The following is a 19,555-nucleotide window of genomic DNA, read 5'->3' as shown; positions in this document are numbered from 1 at the left end:
ACTAATTCTAAACAATACAGGAATTACTTGCAGATACAGGGAATCATTCTCAAAACTAAAGTATCAAAAATAACATTAATTCACATGATCTCTCCGTGTCAGGTAACAGACTGAGTTAAGAGAAGCTTTGCAAAGTACTTTGAGGGATGTCAATGTGGCACACCATGCTGAGCCTACCAGGGCAGGTGTCTTGCAGGGATGCTGGCCCTCCACCTAACACCCTTCACTCCTGACATTCCGACCTAGCAATGGTAGGCACCCACACCATTGCTGAATAGGGAGACAGGAACAAAACTAAAAAGAAATTCGACTAAAGACATGAATTTTTCATCCAGAGACAGAGCTGTATTTGGAGAAAAAGGTCATATTTCACTCAGCAGTAAAGAAAGAGTGGCAAAGCTGACTCTCCGTGTTCCCTGGTAAGGAAAGCTTCCTGCTCATCCCATCACTCACTGTCTTTGCATATCTGTACTGCATGACAAACCACTATTACAACTCTGACAGCTAGGATCGAAGTTGGCTAGATTCAAGAGAGAGGGATGGACTCTGGTGTCTGCTAAGGTTGAATCTACACTGCAGTTTTCTCTCCGCTCCCTCACCTGCACAGCTACCTGTTTGCACAGAAATTGTTAAAGTTCTGCCTCTATTACTGGGTCAAATTTTGTTGAAATTGTCCAGCTGTGTCAGAAGTAACTGGAAGGTATTATAGTCTGTCACAAGAGGAGGATTGTCTAAGCTTTACTTCTAAGCTAAAAAAAGGAATGGTGACCTTTACAGAGCCACTTGTCTACTGCAGATGGACATCTCTCAAGGATGCTTACTACGTGCCTGTCACTATATCATTGCCAAGGCAATTAGAAATCAAGGGGCTCAGCTTTTGCTACAGAATTAAAAAAAAAAAAAAAAAAGGCAAATGTCCTATGGAAAAACTCCATATCGTATGGGCAACTTCTCTGTAACATACAATCTAGTTAGCATTACAATCCCAGAAATCAAAGACTCACAGAATGGTTTGGGTTGGAAGGGACCTTAAATATCACCTGGTTCCACTCCCCTGCCATGAGCAGGGACACTTCCCAGCACACCAGGTTGCCCAAAGCCCCATCCAGCCTGGCCTTGAGCACCTCCAGGGATGGGGCATCCACAGCTTCTCTGGGCAGCCTGTTCCAGGGCCTCACCACCCTCTGAGTGAAGAATTTCATCCTGATGTCTAATCAAAACCCACCCTCTCTTAGATTAAAGCCATTACTCCTTGCCATAACACTACACTCCCTTAAAGAGTCCCTCCCCAGCTTTCCTGTATGCCCTCAATGCAATCTGTGTAGTCAGCTTTGGATTCCTTTTCCAGAACATACAAAATCATCCTTCTTTTTCTTGCACATTACCATTAAAAAGTACATATTTGAAAGGGGCCATTAGAGGACCAGCTCCTCAGAAAGAGGAAAATCAATTCATTGCCATATATGCTGAAAGGATAGAAGAGAGTCTTTCTCATAGGATGCAAAGTTAGCATCAGAAAGATTATTTCATCACTTGGCCCTTGCTTGCACAATGAACAGCTATCACTTTCAGACGTATTCTCTGAACAGGTAAAATCAGCCATGCACTTATGGATATGCTTTTAATAGTGGTATCTATTGTGTTCACATCTGTGCTGCACATGTTCTTCCTGCTACTGCAGTCAAAAGCATGAGGGAAGAGAGGGTAATGCATCACTCAGTTCATTCACTCTAAATGAATCCCAGAGGCAAGTAACCCAGCAAGTGGAAAGGCTGGTGAATTAGGAACTATATGAGAATAACACGTTTTGCACAGCCAGAGCTACTGCAGGGTAGGTAGCCACTGATATTACAAATACTTGTACAACCCATTCCAATGTCAACATGCTTATTTAAAAAAAGAAACTAGGCATGGCTTACACTTCAGGCTGGGAAAGCAGCACCCAGGAAAAAGGTGAGGTGTCCAGCTGATGGATGCTCCTCATCCCCTCCCTGCAAACCTCTGAAATTCTAATATTCTGGTGAGAAGATGTACCAGCTGCAACGGCAGAGACTCCTGGCATGGCCCAGGAGGCTCTTGCTTTCTCATTAAAAAGCGCTGATGCAGCATGAAAGCTACTGGGGATTATGGCTGAACAAAGGCGAAGTCCTTCTGATCCGCTCTGTGATGACTAAAGAGCTCTCAGATTTGTAAGGACTTCAGTGAAGTAATTCCCACATTTATAATGTTATTAATATAATTTATTATTTATTAATAAAAAAATACTTGGAAGTGAAGGGCTCACAACTAAAAAGTTAAAAAACAAGAGACTCAGAGGCAGGATATGATCTTACAAGGGGCATGGCCACAGCTTTGTTCTGCCTTCTAATATGGGTGGGAAGAAGGAGCTCAGTTTCAGCTGCAGGGCATCTTGTACCCTTTGGGCATCCAGATGGATTGAGGAGCTAAAGTGAGCTCACAACAGATACTGCTCTTGAGCAAGACTGTGGTCTTGTGCCGCTGTAACACACACATACCAAGAGGTTAGTCTGTGCCCAAAGTGCTTAAGAGTAACAATTACATTTCACTGCCTCATGAAGGCATCTTTTTGGAATCAAATCAGAAGAATATTTGTACAAATAAACACTTGAATGCAGTGGCCACTGGCAACATGAAACAGCTTTAGGGATATGTGCTCTGTTAATGTGAAATAAACCTAAGTGAAAAGGGTGAGGGGGAGACTCCACTGCATAGGCAATGCAAACATACACACTTGGGCACAGTGCAAAATGAAGAAGCTCAGAGCCTGGGACACTTAACCTGGCATGGCTTCTCTGCTACTAGATACGGCTGGCACTGAACTAGCTCATCTTCAGGGTTGGCCTCCCCACCATGATCTAGTTAGCTGGTTTGGTCTGTGTCCCTCTTTCACATCACCGCAAACTTACCCGCATTTGAGCGTTTCTTTGGATTTTTGAGACTTCGGCACCTGCCGCTGGCAGAGCTGCTGTTCTCGCTCATGGAGTCTTGTGCAGAGGAGGCGCTGCCCGTCGCCTCGCTGTCCCTCATCATGCTCTCATAGCCGCTGCTGCCCCCACTGTGGTAGAACAGGGCCGTCTTCCCCATGGCGGGGGGCAGCTCCCCGCTCAGGACGCTGCTGTTATCGCTCCCGTGACCACTGCTACAGCGGTGAGGTTTCCTTGGAGGGGTGATCTTGCTGTAAGGGGATGGCAGCATGTGAACGGCTGGCTTCTCCTCTCCGTGAAGGCCCCCGCGCTCCTCTGCCTCCGAGTTTCCCCGCAGCTGCAAACCTCTGGAGCCAGCGCTGCCTTGGAGCAGCTCTGAAATCCGCCCGTTGACAGCCCGAAGTGGCAATTTGGAAGCCAGGCTGGAGCCTCGGTTTCTGCTGAGGGACTGTGTTGACCAGGACATATTCTTCCCACTTGGAGGCAAACTGGAGCTCTGCCCGACGGACTGAGGCAGAGACTTGGTTGAAAAGCTGAGTGTTTTGGTGGCAGAGGCAGACAGGCTTCGGGCCTTGGGGCTTGCCAACAGGAGCTTGCTGACAGCAGAGATCTTTGACTGGCCGGCTTTTGGGGAGGCCCCTGCAGACTGCGAGAGCCCCGAGTTGGTTGGTGAGGACATGACACTGCGGCTGACGCTCCTTCCAGCCCTCGGCATGGTGGTGTCTTTGCCAGGGTTCATCTTGGAGCTCACGGAGGACAGGCTTTCTGCTCTTTCCAGTGAGAGACACTCATAGTGGCTTCCTGTGGACCTTCCAAGGGAGTTGGTCCTGCTGGCAAGCTGCTCCAGCTTGGCACTGAACAGCTTGCTGCTGCTGTTGTTGCTGCTGCTGTCAATGCCAGGGCCCTTGGGTTTGGCATTCAGCTCCTCGGGGAAGCTGGCCAGGAAGGGCCCAGGCTGGCTGGAGGGACTGCTGGTGGTGCTGCTGGCTGCGCTGTGCTGGGGGCTGGCTCTGTTCTTCTGATCCAAGCTTGACTTTCTCACCGGTGGCAGAGGAGGGGTCCCTTTGGGGCGAGTGAGGACACAGTGTTTGGGAGAGGCCATTTTTTTGTCTAGGCTAGCCTTAGAAAGCTGAGGGTGGGCAGGAGAGCTGGCTACACTGCTGTCAGTGACCGTAGGCTGGAGGTGACTGTCAGGTTCCTCCAGCTTGCCTGCTTTTGGGAGCCCTCGAGGGAGGCTGCGGCTCTTCAGGCCATCAGTGGAATGAATGGGGCTTTGGGTTGCAGAGCCTGATGCTGCCATCTCACACCCATCCACAATCCTCTTCAGACTGTCAGATCCTGGGGAGACAGAGGCGTCCCCACCACTGCTGCTGCTAAACCGATCTGCTGAGGACTGCTTTGTGCCATGCTCAGGCTTGGCTGGAACTGTGGCCATGTCAGGCCTTGGCCCATCAATGCTCCCAGAGCTGTCCTTTTTAACATCTTCTTCTCTCTTCAGCCAAGGATCTTCAAATTTGATATCCTTCTTAGCACTGGATTCTTTCCCCTCATGGGAATGGGCAGCCTTTGGGTCTGCAGTTACTGCTGATACAGTGTCATCAGTGTCTTGTGCTTTGAAGGGATTAACGGCAATACATGGATAAACAGTAATGTTTGTCTTCATTGGGATGTAGCCCTCACAGCTACTGAGGCTTGCAGTGTTTTTAATTGTGACAGTAGTTTTCCCTAGAGCTGATATTTTACAGCCTTTGATGGGTGGCACTTTGCCGAAAGCTTCCTCCCCCATTTCTGACAGTATGAGCATGTTGTCTGTCACTGGCTTCTGTTTGTCACCTACACAGATCATGCTGGCACTTTGTATGGTGCTTGCAAACTCAGAAACAGGGGGTTCTGCCATTGCTTCTCCATGCCCATAGCATGCCTGGGCAATGAAACTGTGGCATGACTGTTCGCCATCACTCCCTGTGCTCATTTCACTCAACCATGAGCTGATAGATGAGCGCCTGCTGCCATCATCCTGGGATTTGTCATCCAGGCCCAACTTTGGAAGTGGCAGGAACTGTGTGATGCTGACTTCAGACACAGGAGCTGCACTGGAGTAACATTCGAGATCTTCAGATATGCTGCTGATGATACTGACTGGCCTAGACCCAGAGGCCAACGCCTGCACGGAGCAGTCACTGTTAAAACTGATGATGCTGGTTGGGCGCCCGTTGTCCAGGACCCCGCTAATGGTCAGTTCTTCTACGAGGGTGAACACCAGCTCGTCCTCTCCATTCAGTTCCAATGGCTGCTGCACAGTCACCATGGTGGTGCTCAGTATCTCCTTCTTGGATTCAGGAGAAATGCTTTGTTGCTGATCTTCATCAAGGATGGTCTCTTCAAAATCCCCACTGCTGGAAGACACCGACTTCTTCATGATCTGAGGGCTCATTCCTACAGGTGGGGTCCGGATTTCTGGCTGTGATGAAGATTCACTAGATGTCACCCCAGTGTCCTTACTCAGAGGAGCTGGTGGGGGAGTGGTGCTGGGCAGGACTCCTTTCTGTGTATAGACCTTGCACCTCTGGGAAGGAGAAGTTGGTGGTTTGTACTCAGAGGTTTTGGAGAGGCTTGCAATGCCAAGCCGAGGAGAACCCATTGGCCTAGGTTTGCCTTCCACAAATCCACAGGTGTTGAGACCTTCTCTACTGCTCTGCAAGCTGGTGCTGTGTGCTAACTGGCAAGAGCTCAGCTCTTTACTAGAGCTCCCTGTTACACTCCTGGGAGAAGAAGGAGTTGAAACATTAGTAAGAGCTCCAGAAGGAATGGGGGAGTGATTTCTTTTAGTTTTGCTGGGTGTTGCATTTATATTTTCCTTGGCTTCTCTATCAGGATGCTGACATTCTGGCTTTGTATCTTCCTTATCTGACTCTGGTAAGTGGCTAAGCTCTGCCAGTTGGCTTGAGACAGAGCACTTAGACATCTGGTCTGAGCTAAATTGAGCAGGCATCTCTTCAAAGGGAAATTTGTCGGTTTCTTCACTGCCATCTATGCAATCCAGCCTCTCCTGGAGCTCTGCAAAGGTGTTGCACTTCAGGCAATCTCTTTCAGATGTGCTGGGCCCTGATTCACTACCTTCCTCCAGCCTTCCCTCATTTTTGGTCTTTTGCAGTGCAGGAACTATGGGAACAAAGTCAGGGGGACCCTCATTATCTGTCAGTTCCTTATCAGAAAGGGCAGTGCCATTGGGGCCGACATAAATCACTGTGTCACAGGACTGCTCGCTGCTGGACGAATAATCAGGATCACTTGACAAATGCAAAATAGGGAAGTCTGGGTCAACGGTGTTTCTGGAATGGAAAGGTCTCAGCTGGGTTGGCCGCCGCATCCTGCCCTCCTCACAGGAGCTCTCTCCTCCAGAAGAACTTGATGTATACTGCAACATCAGAGAGACAGCAACCATGACATTTAAGTATTGCAAGCACTTCCTTACACAAAGCACACACACAAAAAAGTCAGAGTCGCATCTAAACAGGGAAATCTCTAATGAAGCCTCTGAAGCCTCTTATATTCAGTCTTATAGCAAACACACGGCAGTGTTCAACAGAGAACACAGTGCCCCGGCTCTAAATGTCCCATTTTAAGAGTCATGAGATTTCAAAAATAAAAAGCACTGAATAAATTAATCAGTATCCCTTTTCTAATTTAGCCCAACCAAAGAAATCAGGTATTTGCCAAAGGCTTTCCTGATTTTGTGTGTCTGAAGAGGAACAAGAAAACTCGTTACACAAATAAGGCACAGAAAATACAGACAATCCCTTTTGGTCATACTACCAGTGTGTGGATTTGTATAATGTGTGCAGAGTCTCTGGAGGCACACTGCTGTGATGGTGTGTGGACTGATTTCCTTCTCTTGTCTCTCTTCAAAGTTTTTGTCAATCCATAGGCAGTCAATTTAAATCAGACATTCACTGGTTGTACCCAATTCCCAATGCAAGCTATACAGAAGGAATCAGGCCTCCATAAACACAGAATTGGATACGGCTCACCATCTCTTTACTTCTTGGAAAATCAATCGCCCATATTTAGAAGCAGTCAGAATAAAAGGAGCATTGGTACTGGCAATGGAAACATTGCTTTGCATTTATTTTGTTCCTGCTCTCTGTGAGAAGCACAGAGAATCTAATTCTTCATTAATCCCAATTTTCTTTACAGTATTTTAATTCCTTATTACTTCATTAGTACTAAGAATATAATTGAAAATTTATGCTCTTGGCTGTATCACTAAGCAAGGCCAGCTTACGTACCTGTTATAACAGATATGTCTGAAGTCATTCCTCTATCTGAAGCTGAAGTGTTTATCCCCCCTAGTTTCTGATGCATGCTCTGAGCCATTCGCCTAGGACAGTTCATATAACCTCTGCACTTTGGAATTGATTACTGATGTTGTATTTGCTGTTCTACCCAATTAAGGAACCTTCAAAGTCCTTCTTGCTCCCCCCTCCAGCATTTACAAGAAGGAAGTTATACATTGCCTTACCTTAGTTTTCTTTTTCTTCATCCTGAGGACTCTTGATGCAATCTGGATAGTGGACAGCGTCTCAGCGTAGTTCCCCGCAGCGGCTGAAATGTGAGCTATCATTGTGGTGCGGCAGTTCATATTCCCCAGGGACTCTCGAAGCAACATGGTGAGCTTGCTGTCTCTGCAAAATAAAATGAATTAAGGCTGCATTAGCAATCGAGGTTTCACTTTGACCATTGTGATGTGACTTGGGTCTCAGTAAGATTTTTTTCCCCTCCTTTTAATGGAATCCTAATTAGTTCTGTTCCTCAGGTTTGCACTATCTTATGTCTGCAGCTGAGCACACTGAAAGACCCTAGACTACGAGTTAAACTTCTTTTGTCTTCCCAGTTCCCCCTCTATGTCTTCTTCTGGTCTCACTCCTTCAGCACCTTCATCTTTGTGAATACAGAGTTGCAGACCAGCACTGGGGACTGTTAAGGAGCCACTGCAGCAGGCTGCTGCCCTTTTCCAGTGTGCAGTGTACAAGCAAACTCTGGCCTAGCTCTGGAGGACAAGAATGTAGACTATTAGATTTGAGGACCCAAAGTTTTTCTTGCCAGCTGGGGCACTGCATGATTCAATAATACTAGTAGTTAAATCACTGAAATTAATTTTGGACGATACTGGTGAAATACAAAACAATCAAGCCTTAAGACTTCTCACAATTGTTCTTTCATATTAGATCTTTTCTTCTGCTGAGACGGGAATCAAATTTTCTGTTCTTGCCATTTACTTTATTGTTCAGAACAGGATAGCTTTTGAAATGCTGATGCCTTATTGAGGGGCTATGACTGGACTAAGAATGGGAATTGTCAAGCATGACAATTTTAACAGCATAATGATGCATATATAACGCTTCCGTGGTGTTCATCCAATCCTGTAGTCAAAAACATACAATATATTTTTAAGGGAGCTTTAGCTACGAGATGCACAGGTTGACTAGCTGACTAGTTGGAAAATAGTATCCTTTTTGAAGAGAGCATCTCCTACACTAAAGGTTGTGGATAATCGTTACGTACAGCTCAAAGTAAAGACAATAGCCCAATATTTACCTCCTGTTCAATGAATGGCTTTCACTGTTGTAATAGCAATACTGTCAGTGGTTACGGATCAGATTTTGGGGGGTCACTGATCAGTATCTGCTAATACCTAGGGTGAATGTGTGCCCTTGGTCATCCACTTAACATTCCCAGCTGACGGGAATCAAAAAAAAGCTGCAATTTGTGGGAAATAAACCTATTTCTACTGGATAGGACTGACAGACAATCATCAAAATTCTTGAACGTCTATTTTGATTGGGAAAACAATAGCATTTTGGATGCGTATTTCAATGCATCTAGCAATAAGGTTGGGGAGCTCCCAAATGGTGGTTCTCCTGAGTTTTCTAGTACTCATGATTTCAGCAAGGCTAGCAATACTGGATAGAAAATATTTTCTGTTTCAGAATTTCTGCTTCCTTCTGCTCCAGACTCATTGAAAACAGTCTGGCAGCTTTGAGAAACAAACAAACATCCATAAAGACTACACTGAGACAGCCTCACTCATTTCACTTGTGACCTAAGGCTGCTTTGAATCCACAGATCCAGAGTTAATAGGCTGCTGTACCCCAGGTTAGTGGCCCTCTTTTCCATCAAGGAATAATTAAGATGTCAAATTTTGTACATCAGTTACTGCCACTCCAATGCAGAGTTAAACAGAAATTATTAACATCTGCACAGAAATCAATAACAAGCCTTTCATTTGCTAGTGCTTCTATCATAGCAAAACATGAGACGACAGGGGAAAGGGCAAAAGAATGCATTCTGAACATGTCGGTCTCCTGGGAATACATAACCCACGCAGCCAGCATCAGCATGCTGTGGCGTGGCTCTCCTAGAGCTATATGCATTATGAATATAAAATAATCTGTGCCATCTGCTTTGCATTGAAATGCACACTTGCAAGAAGAATGACAGAGGAAATTCTTATTCTATAATTCAAATTCTATGACATATATCAGAAAGAAACTAAAGGACTGATTTTTTTTAGGATTGAAGCAGGAAAATTAGCAGCAAAAAAGCCCAACCAATACTGATTTCTAATTTCAGAGTTTCCACATTCAATACTGTCTGTATCTTGACTGTCAGCTTTAGACACAGAAAAAAAACTAGTCTCCTGTCAGTATTGTATATTGAAAAATAAAACTAAGAGGAAGAAATTTGCTAGCCTCATATTTTGTCAATGCTAGACATTGTCATAAGACATTTCACCTGTTCATGGTTCACTGATCTCTCACAATAGCACCTACCAACTTCTCAAAGAAAGAATGAAAAACAAAGGGAACATAGTAACACAAACATGTGGCTTAGCAACTATTAGTTTTTAACTCATCCTACCCTCAGCAAGTAAAATTATTGACAAAATACTTTGTGCAGATCATACAGTGTGAGATGAGAAGTAGATGGTTTGCTCTTCTGAGTGCTGACATGGTATTTCAGCTTGAAAAAGGCAAGGCTTTGAATTGCTTCATTAGGGGATTCACGAGCTGGTATTTGCAAAAGCAAAATTTCCTGTGAAGCCTTAAGTTTTACAAAGAGAAGGTCTGGACTGAAAGAGTTTTGAGAAGGAAGAACTTTGTTGATCTTCTGTCTGTGCAAAACAAAGACATAGGAAATTTTGAAGAAAGCTCACAGAAGGGCTGCTGGGTGCATGTTGCTCATTAAATTGAGCAAAGGCTGCTTTGTAGAAGGTTACAGGTTTCTCACAGCAGCATAGTGAACTGTTTTCCATTTCTTGTCTTCTGAGACCACCATACAAACTGGGATCAGTGTGAATTAGTCCTTTCACTGGCTCAGCAAGAAGGAAAAAGCATACATCTTTACGTTCCTCTTAAACATATCTATCTTCCTTCCTCATGATTAATTATACTCAGATCAAACAAAATAGAATCATACTTTAGAAGAATGAAGTACTCAGGATAATGAAAAGTTTGCTCGGACTCTGCCTGAATCCTACTTGACTATGTGCATTAAGTACAAGTCCTTAATTTCATGACTGGATACTATTTTTCCACTAGACCCCTGACTGAATCACTGTACAGGATAAACACTGCTCCCTGAACAAGAAGTTATCCAGTCTTTCATTTAATCTCTGCCTTTTAATGTGTGGACTCGTGCTTATCTACTGTTAGGACTACACAAACTCAGCTCTGCATCCAGAATTACTTATTTCTTCAAAGGCTTTTTTTCTCTTTCCTGTGGAGCTCATCAATGAAGTATCTGATGAATGCCTCTGAGGTGAGGTACATAATCCCCTGTTAATACCTGCAGCATTGAAGACTTCACTAAGCATAGGTGTTTGGTGTGAAGCACTGATCTTTCAGAGTACTGAGCATTATACAGTCTTTCATATTCAAAGCACAGCTTCCTTTGACTTCCATTGCAAAGAAAATAGTACATCTGTTTCTCAGCCTGGGTACCCAACAAACCAGGAGCATGCAGGAACAGCCACCTACAAACAGCAGTAATGCATTAGCCAAACCAGTTCTGAAGGTAGGTACCAGCTGCCTTCAGAATAGCTCCCTGTCCTTGCACAGCTCCAATTTCTATACTCCTTCCAACTTCTGTCATGGGTCAAGGCAGGAATTTATTGACAACAACCACATCACAGTACAGTCCCGCTTCATCTCCAAAGACAGTCCTTCATTTGCCTTGAAAAAGATGTTAATTTTATGGATAAAATAAAGTCCTGCAGAGAAAACAATATATATAGCCCATGGAGCCATAGTAAGTTTGCCAATATAACCTTATTACTGGCATTTTCCGCCCCTGTAGTAATTGATTTCACAATCTGTATATTCTTCTATATCCTGGGAAACTGCTCTTGAAGGCCTCGATGTCCACCAGTGCTGGTCATTCTTTAAGCGATGCCTCCTAGAAGCACAAGATCAGGTAATTCCTAAATATCGCAAGTCAGGCAGGCGGGGCAGGAGGCCGGCGTGGCTGACCAGGAACATTCTAATGGAGATTAGGCGGAAACAGAGAGTGTTTCGCTACTGGAAGGAGGGCCAGGTGTCATGGAAAGAATACAGGGATGCTGTTCGTGTTTGCAGGGAGAAAGTTCGTGTGGCCAAAGCACACCTAGAGTTGAAGCTGGCTGTGTCTGTGAGAGAAAATAAAAAGGGTTTTTTTAGATATATGAATGGAAAAAGGAGAACTAAAGAATACATAGGGCCGCTCCTTGATAGGGAAGGTCTCCTCACAGACAATGACATAGGCAAAGCAGAGACGCTTAACGCCTTCTTTGCCTCTGTCTTCAATGCCGATGATGGGCTTCGGGACCCAGGGTGCCCTGAGCTGGAGGACCGGGACGGTGGGGATGTCAAACTCCCAACCGACCCTGAACGTGTGCGGGATTTGCTACTCCACCTGGATCCCTACAAGTCCATGGGTCCGGATGGGATTCATCCCCGGGTGCTGAAAGAGCTGGCGGACGTCATCGCGGAATTTTCTCAATTATTTTTCAACGATCCTGAGAATTTGGAGAGGTCCCGGTAGACTGGAAGCTGGCAAATGTTGTGCCGATTTTCAAGAAGGGTCAGAAAGAAGACCCTAGCAATTACAGGCCTGTCAGTCTCACGTCAGTGCCTGGTAAAATCATGGAGAAGATGGTTCTCGAACTTATTGAGGCGCACCTGGGGGACAAAGCAGTCATTGGTCCCAGCCAGCATGGGTTTGTGAAGGGTAGGTCCTGCCTAACTAACCTGATTTCCTTTTATGATAAGATCACCCGTATGGTGGACCAAGGGAAACCAGCTGATGTGATTTTTTTGGACTTCAGCAAGGCTTTTGACACGGTTTCCCATAGGATCCTACTGGACAAAATGTCCACCATACAGCTAAATAAAAACATCATACGATGGGTGAGCAATTGGCTAACGGGCAGGGCCCAAAGGGTTATGGTAAATGGGGCTGTGTCAGGCTGGCGGGCGGTCACCAGTGGGGTCCCTCAAGGCTCCATTTTAGGGCCGGTACTTTTCAATATTTTTATAAACGATCTGGATGTAGGAATAGAGGGTATTTTGAGCAAGTTTGCTGATGACACCAAACTTGGAGGAGTTGTGGACTCAAATGAGGGCATAAAGGCCTTACAGAGGGATCTGGACAGGTTGGAGAGCTGGGCGTTCACCAACCGCATGAAGTTCAATAAGAGCAAGTGCCGGGTCCTGCACCTGGGATGGGGAAACCCTGGCTGCACGTACAGACTGGGCGATGAGACGCTGGAGAGCAGCCTAGAAGAGAGGGATCTGGGGGTCGTGGTAGACAGCAAGTTGAATATGAGCCAGCAGTGTGCCCTGGCAGCCAGGAGGGCCAACCGTGTCCTGGGGTGCATCAAGCATGGCATCGCTAGTAGGTCAAGGGAGGTGATTGTCCCGCTCTACTCTGCGCTGGTGCAGCCTCACCTCGAGTACTGTGTGCAGTTCTGGGCACCACAGTATAAAAAGGACATGAAACTGTTGGAGAGTGTCCAGAGGAGGGCTACGAAGATGGTGAAAGGCCTGGAGGGGAAGACGTACGAAGAACGGCTGAGGTCACTGGGCCTGTTCAGCCTGGAGAAGAGGAGGCTGAGGGGAGACCTCATCACAGTCTACAACTTCCTCGTAAGGGGGAGTCGAGAGGCAGGAGACCTTTTCTCCATTGACACCAGTGACAGGACCCGCAGGAACGGGGTTAAGCTGAGGCAGGGGAGATTTAGGCTTGACGTCAGGAGGGGGTTCTTCACAGAGAGGGTGGTTGCACACTGGAACAGGCTCCCCAGGGAAGTGGTCACTGCACCGAGCCTGTCTGAATTTAAGAAGAGATTGGACTGTGCACTTAGTCACATGGTCTGAACTTTTGGGTAGACCTGTGCGGTGTCAAGAGTTGGACTTGATGATCCTTAAGGGTCCCTTCCAACTCAGGATATTCTATGATTCTATGATATTTTATGTCATTTCAAATGGATTTATATTTACACTTCAATGAGGCATCAGCAGGCCTGAAACCTTCCCATGTATTAAAAAGCCTCAACTGCTGAACAAGCTGATCAGCTGGCAGCAGCACCCAGCTGCCACCTTTTGTATGGAAACGCAATAGTGAAGGAGGAGGTGACTCATGATTTACCTTGAGGTTTTGTTAGTATTTGCTGCCGGTGAGGAACAGTGAGATTCAGGAGTACTACAACCCTTTCCTGCAGTATAGGAGAGTTTTCCTCTCATGTGCTCACACCCTTTTTGCCATGCTCTTCTCTCATCAGATACTTCTGTTCCCTTCTACCAGTGTTTACCATGGGCTTTTCTCATCCACCCTTCTTACTCATTCTCATACCCACACCATGATCCTCACCCCCTGCTCCCTCCTGAAGTGGCCCAACACTGTTCCATTTCATGCTGCTGTGCTCTAACCACTTTAACCAGACTTTGCCAGCCTCCAGCATCATTGCTAGCACCTCTCAAAGTACTGATCTCCTCTTTCTTTACCTCTTGCTCCTATTAATGTCCTCTACTGTCACTGTACAACCACCAAAGCCCCTCTCCCCACTTGAATCCCCTCAGCTGCTCACTGATACCCATCAAAGGCATCCCATAACCCCCACATAATTTGGCACGGCTCATTGCACCACACTACATAGGTGAGGGGGCATAGCATGGACGGAGCCTTCCTGTATCTTCCCGCATCTGTCAGATCCTTCAGCTTTATGAGAATTCGTTCTACTAATGTGTTCAAAATGCGTTTCACAGAAAAGAGGCAAATGATAATTGCTTTTGTTTAGGGCTGCAAAATAGAATTCATGAATGGAAAATGAAGCAGTAAGAATAAATATTATGCTCAGTAAATTTGCAAGAATTTTCATTGCCCAGCATCTCATTCTTTGTATAGGAGAGGCAAGGACAGAGCTTTTCCACAAACGGAAGGAATGCTGGAGAGGAAGATCCAGCTAAAGTCCTGGAATCATGATTTTTCTGTGGAATTATTAAACCAATCCTATTAGACCCTTTGTCGTCCCGTCCCATCCCATCCCCTTAATGAAAATATTTTCCTTGTCTTCCCCTTCCACTCCCCCTCCTACTATAAGGATTTTGGCTATTCAGTGACAAAAGCAGCACCATCAGGAGTAGAAGTAATAACACTGCACAAGAGTTATAATACAATATTATTATAAATAAGCTTTAGGATGTGCACGGGTGTGTGTTTGTGCTCTCTATTAATCATACATCATGGTGTCTTCCTAGGCACTTGGCCAAAAGAAAAATGTTGTCTAGTCCCTCAAGGTGTTATTGTTACAGGATAAGATGATGTATGCCCTCAGGTGTCTTGTAATCTAATTATTTACAGGGGTATGTCAAAGGAAAAATCTCTGGAACTATGGCAGCTATTTTTGATCACAAAGTCTTAACTCTGCTCCCTAGTGCTAATGCACAGCTTTATTTGTAGTAATAAATGCTTGCATAATGAGAGAATCATATAAATACTCCATTTGGTTTTGGCTCCTATTGTACAGAAATACTCTCTATAGAGGGCAGTTCATAACTTAAAAGGCACAAAACTAACACCGGATGTTACAGGTAGGTAACAACTGAGTTAATGAAGAACCGATATAGCTTGCTTAGCCACGTCTTTCCTTTCTGTTCCTAATTTTTACAGAAGGAGCAAGGAAATAGGAGCAATGTGTGTAGGCACAAGCAAAATGAGGCCAAGTGGCCGGTAAAGCCACTCGGTGATTCAGCCATGTAAGCCTGGCTGTGTAAGCAGAACAAAGCAAGGCAGTTGAAGAAATATGGGTAACATGTTGGACCTTTAACCTGGGGAATCCTTCACCTGATAAAATGAGGCATTGGGGAAATTGCAAACTTGTTCCAGATGGAGGCTAACTAGCCTTAAAGGGAAAATTAAGCAAAGTGAAAATCTCCACTGACACTACAGTTAGTTGTCTTGTATGAAACACACCACCACAAAACAGAAAGCTGTCCTCACTGCACAGGGGAGTGGGGAGCCAGCTGAAAGGAGCACGCTGGGGAGATATTGTGGTCAGATTCATGTGCTGGGAACATCAAAACGAGGTATGAAAGGGTGTGACACTACAGAAGTCAAGGGAGGGAAAAAGGAGTTGCTGCAGTCAAGTATGCGATGGCAGGGGCTTATACTTGCATTCTAATATTAAAAAAGGTATATCAAATGTAGGTTTCCCCCCACAATTCTTGTCTTGTAGGAGCCTAACTGTGCAAATTTCATATTGCAGAACGATCCTTGTGCATGTGACAACACATAAACACGTGACAGATGCACAAAAAGGCATTTTTTTCTTTCTTTTCACCAAAGACAGAAATTAATAATAGGACAACCCAAATAGCTCCAGCTACACTGACTCATTGAAACTGACTGTCCCTCTGACCATAAAAAAGGATGGCTTAAGAGCCGTAACTTTGTATAGAAGTAGATCCCAAAGCTGGTGAAACTTTAATAGTCAACAAAATAGCCAAAGAAAAGCCTGTTATCCAGAAATGACATAGAAATTCCCCAGACTGGAGGTTCCACTGACTGGTCTCAGCAATTCATGCTTATCCACAGTAGATCTACCTCACAATAAAGCAGTTTTCATGGTTTCTGACACTTCCAGCCAGGGTCTGAGCTGCACACCTCTATACCAGCCCTGGGGAAGCCCAGAGAAAGATGTCCCCTCCATCATCTCATGCTCCCTTGTGCCGCCAGCAGAGCTGAACCAGCACAGGCTCCATCCTCCAGCTCCTAGCACAGAGCCAAGCTCCACTCACAAGGAACCATTAAAAAGACACAGACAAAGCACAACGCGAATCAAAAGAAAAGGATCCTGGTTGGCCTAGCTGGCATTACAGTGCCAGCTCCCAATAAATTCTCGGCTGAAAAACAGAAGCTCAATTAATCCAGGGAGCTAATTAGACTGTGCAACTGTATACTGGACTTAAAGCCAGATTCCCCCAAACCAGCCATGGCACAGGAAAACCTGAGCAGTAAATAGACTGTGATTTACAGGAGAAAAAAAATCCCCACAGTTAAAACCAATAATGACACAGATTTTAAATAATTTAAAGACTTCGCATATGGCCAGGCCCTGTCGTAACCTCCACCAAGGTACACTCACAAAGGGAAGGAAAAAGGCTTCCTCCCTCAATCCCCCATCCTTTCTTGCTTGGCTCCCTATCTGGAAGCATCACAGGGGCTCAGCTTATCACCGTGAAGCAATTTGGTTGCTTTGAATGGGAGGACAACAGCCGTACCCACTTCTGAACAGCCCCTGGAGTAGCTGAGGAGCCTGCCTGCCTCTGCTGGGCTGCCTGCGTCCTGGGAGCAAACAAGGTGGAGAGCGGCCGGCCAACACCATTGCTACAGGGCAGCGGTGGGGGAAATCATATAGCAAAAATGAAAAACGAGGACACATCCCCTGGCAATCTGCTGAGGACACGTTCTGGAAGCCACCTTCACAGCAGCCCCTCTGGTGACTGATTCGGGTGGGTGATGGCCTGAGCACGGCGAGGAGAGGCCTTCAGCAAGGGCAGCGGCCACCTCGGCTTTCACCTCAGCGCAAGCAGACCGGCACGACCCTTGTGTTGTGCACACCCCAGGCAGCTGGGTGACCGTTTCGGCTGCCTCCCTGGTGAATACAGTGTGGTCATTTGGAAGGGGGACAGAAACGGTGCTCACTGCTGTGCACAGTGGCACCCGCTAGCCTGAGGAGCAAGGAACAACAGCACTTTGCCCTTTGCTTTCAAGGAGTGTTATGATTCATATGTACCGAGAGTGGAATACCAGGGTTATTTCCTCACACAGAAAATTAACTTCAAATGTTTGTAATTGATCCATGAATATTCATGATCTTTTGGGAGGATTTCATAATTACTTCATTCTGGTTAGACTCATTTGATCTGCAGTAGAGACAGCAGTAGTTTACACTCCTTCATCAAGACGCCAACAATTTGGCAGCGTGACCTTCCCAGTTTCCTGTGCTGGAGAGCAGCTCTAGTTATCCTAATTGCAATCCCAAATGGAGTGGTACCTGAAAATAAATTGACTGCTGTTCGGTTTTAGAAACCACTCCACTTGGAAGTGCTGCTAGCGTAAACAGATGACATCTCCAGGAAACTGGAAGGTCACTCAGCAAAATACTTTGCATTTTGATAAGTAACATTTTATATGGCAACCCCCTGCAATCTTCAACCCACAGTATTATCATAGAGGATGGAGAACACAAACACTCCTGCACAGAAAAAAAAAAAAAAAGAAAAAAGAAAAAAGAAAAAAGAAAAAAAAAAAAAAGAAAAAAAAAAAGAGAGAGAGAAAAAAACAGACTTCATCTGTCATTAATATCATGAAAATTATACGGTTCACCTATGCTACTCACTAGACCTATTCCAGAAGAAAGTTAGGTTTAGAAGCTTATTCTGCCCATGCATCTGTGCACAAGTTTGCCTTATCACCTCCAGCAATAAACTTTCAGCCTGTTGGCTAATTTAAAGAAGCTTTGAGAAAACCATTTAAAAGCCTCAAAGTCTCCATAACTATTGTGAGAATTGATGGCTGGGTGGATGGATGAAATCGTATTTGTGCTCCCACAGCAACGTGGCTGAGAGTCCTTAAACAATACCCTTGAACACACAAGGGGAAGGTACACAGGTAAGAGAAATTGCCAACCACGTGGCAACTTTCAGCCAGTATTCATACCTTTCTGGATGCCAAAATTAAGAGACACATTATCAGAAATGTGATTTTCTTGGTGCTGATCCTTGCAGAACTGCTCATTTAGATTAACAGACCAAAAAATATCCACTCATATGAAAGTGGATCTTGGCTATCAACTATTAACAACATTAGAGCAAAATACACAGTCAGATACCTCACGAATTAGTGCTATCCCTGGTAGTCAATTTATTAGCTCTTTAAAGTTCCTCTTTACATACAACTCCAAACTCTCCTTCACAGAGAAGCATGGAACTATTAAAAGCTGCTAAGAGAAGCAACAACTTTTCATTGGCAGGGAACATGGACTCAGCTACAGCCAGTTGATGTGCTAATTTAGGATTTTGGAATTCTGTACTGACATGTACAGGTGATACATGCAGATCCTAGACACTTGGAAAATCCCACTGAAGTCAGCAAATCTCATGTGAGTCCACCACCTTCCAAAAATCTGGGTAAGTAACTAAGTCTGGACTTAGCTGTCTATCTACACAGCTTCTCCTTTACATCTCTATTCTTCCAAAAAGCAAAATGGACTAGAAAGCTGGTTTCACTTCACAGATTCCATTTTGCCTTTTTTCAAGTCAAAATAAGTTTTTTTTTTTAACACCTGCAATGATGTTTGAAGAACCAGATGAATGGCAGAGTTCTCTGTCCCCTAAGTCCTTTGCCTCTATATTTGCACTTCCAACAACCAACAGGGGTGGGTTGAGCTTGTTAGGAACTGGAGAGAGACCAAAAACTCATTTCACATAAAAATTAACAGCCATCAGACAGCAACAACTTTTGTCTGCAGATGGGCTGAGCTATCCTCACAATGGGCTGGCTGATTGAGAGATGTGGTGAAACAGACTGAATGACAACAGTGATATTGCTATCTTGCACTGTAATTAAAGATTACAGATGAAAAAAATCTCTATCTGTGACTGGCTTGGTGATGTCTGAAAAAAAGCCTCAAAACTGAGACTTTTATGAGCTGAAAACCATGGTAGTGTGGTCCGAACCCAGCTGTCACTGAAGTCAACAGAAAGGCTTCAGCAAGATTTGAATTGGGCTTTTACAGATTCAGTGATTGGATGCATGAGATGATGAATTGAATAATCCCTTCTTGAAGTCAAATACATGGCAATGAAGTTAAACCATGGAACCACAGGCAGTTTTATGATGTGTTTAAAAGTTTTTGGCAGCACAGGGCCAAATCTAGCAGCTGCTGCAGGGCAGTGGGAATTTTCTCATCTATAAACACAGGCACAAGAAAACTAAATGTTTGGTTCTCTTACCCCCCTTACACTTCATCATACTTTATTCATAGAGGATGCGAGATAAAACCTGAGGGA

The 19,555-nt window shown here is 45.0% G+C and overlaps 1 protein-coding gene across 1 annotated transcript in view; it reads right to left on the bottom strand.

The window, feature by feature from the left end:
- The window catches only part of KIF26B (kinesin family member 26B), a gene marked incomplete at both ends in the record, with an annotated part of 290,212 nt that overhangs the window by 12,066 nt on the left and 258,591 nt on the right, over nt 1-19,555 (bottom strand). The window contains 2 exons of the mRNA XM_084283885.1: nt 2,928-6,363; nt 7,468-7,630. Of these exons, the coding sequence (XP_084140011.1) occupies nt 2,928-6,363; nt 7,468-7,630 (3,599 nt within the window). The remainder of the gene's footprint in view (nt 1-2,927; nt 6,364-7,467; nt 7,631-19,555) is intronic.

Source organism: Netta rufina, assembly GCF_964035555.1.
Source record: "Netta rufina genome assembly, chromosome: 3".
Lineage (NCBI taxonomy): Eukaryota > Metazoa > Chordata > Aves > Anseriformes > Anatidae > Netta > Netta rufina.
Note: the sequence above shows the minus strand (reverse complement) of the source record. Positions and strands in the feature narration are given on the sequence as shown.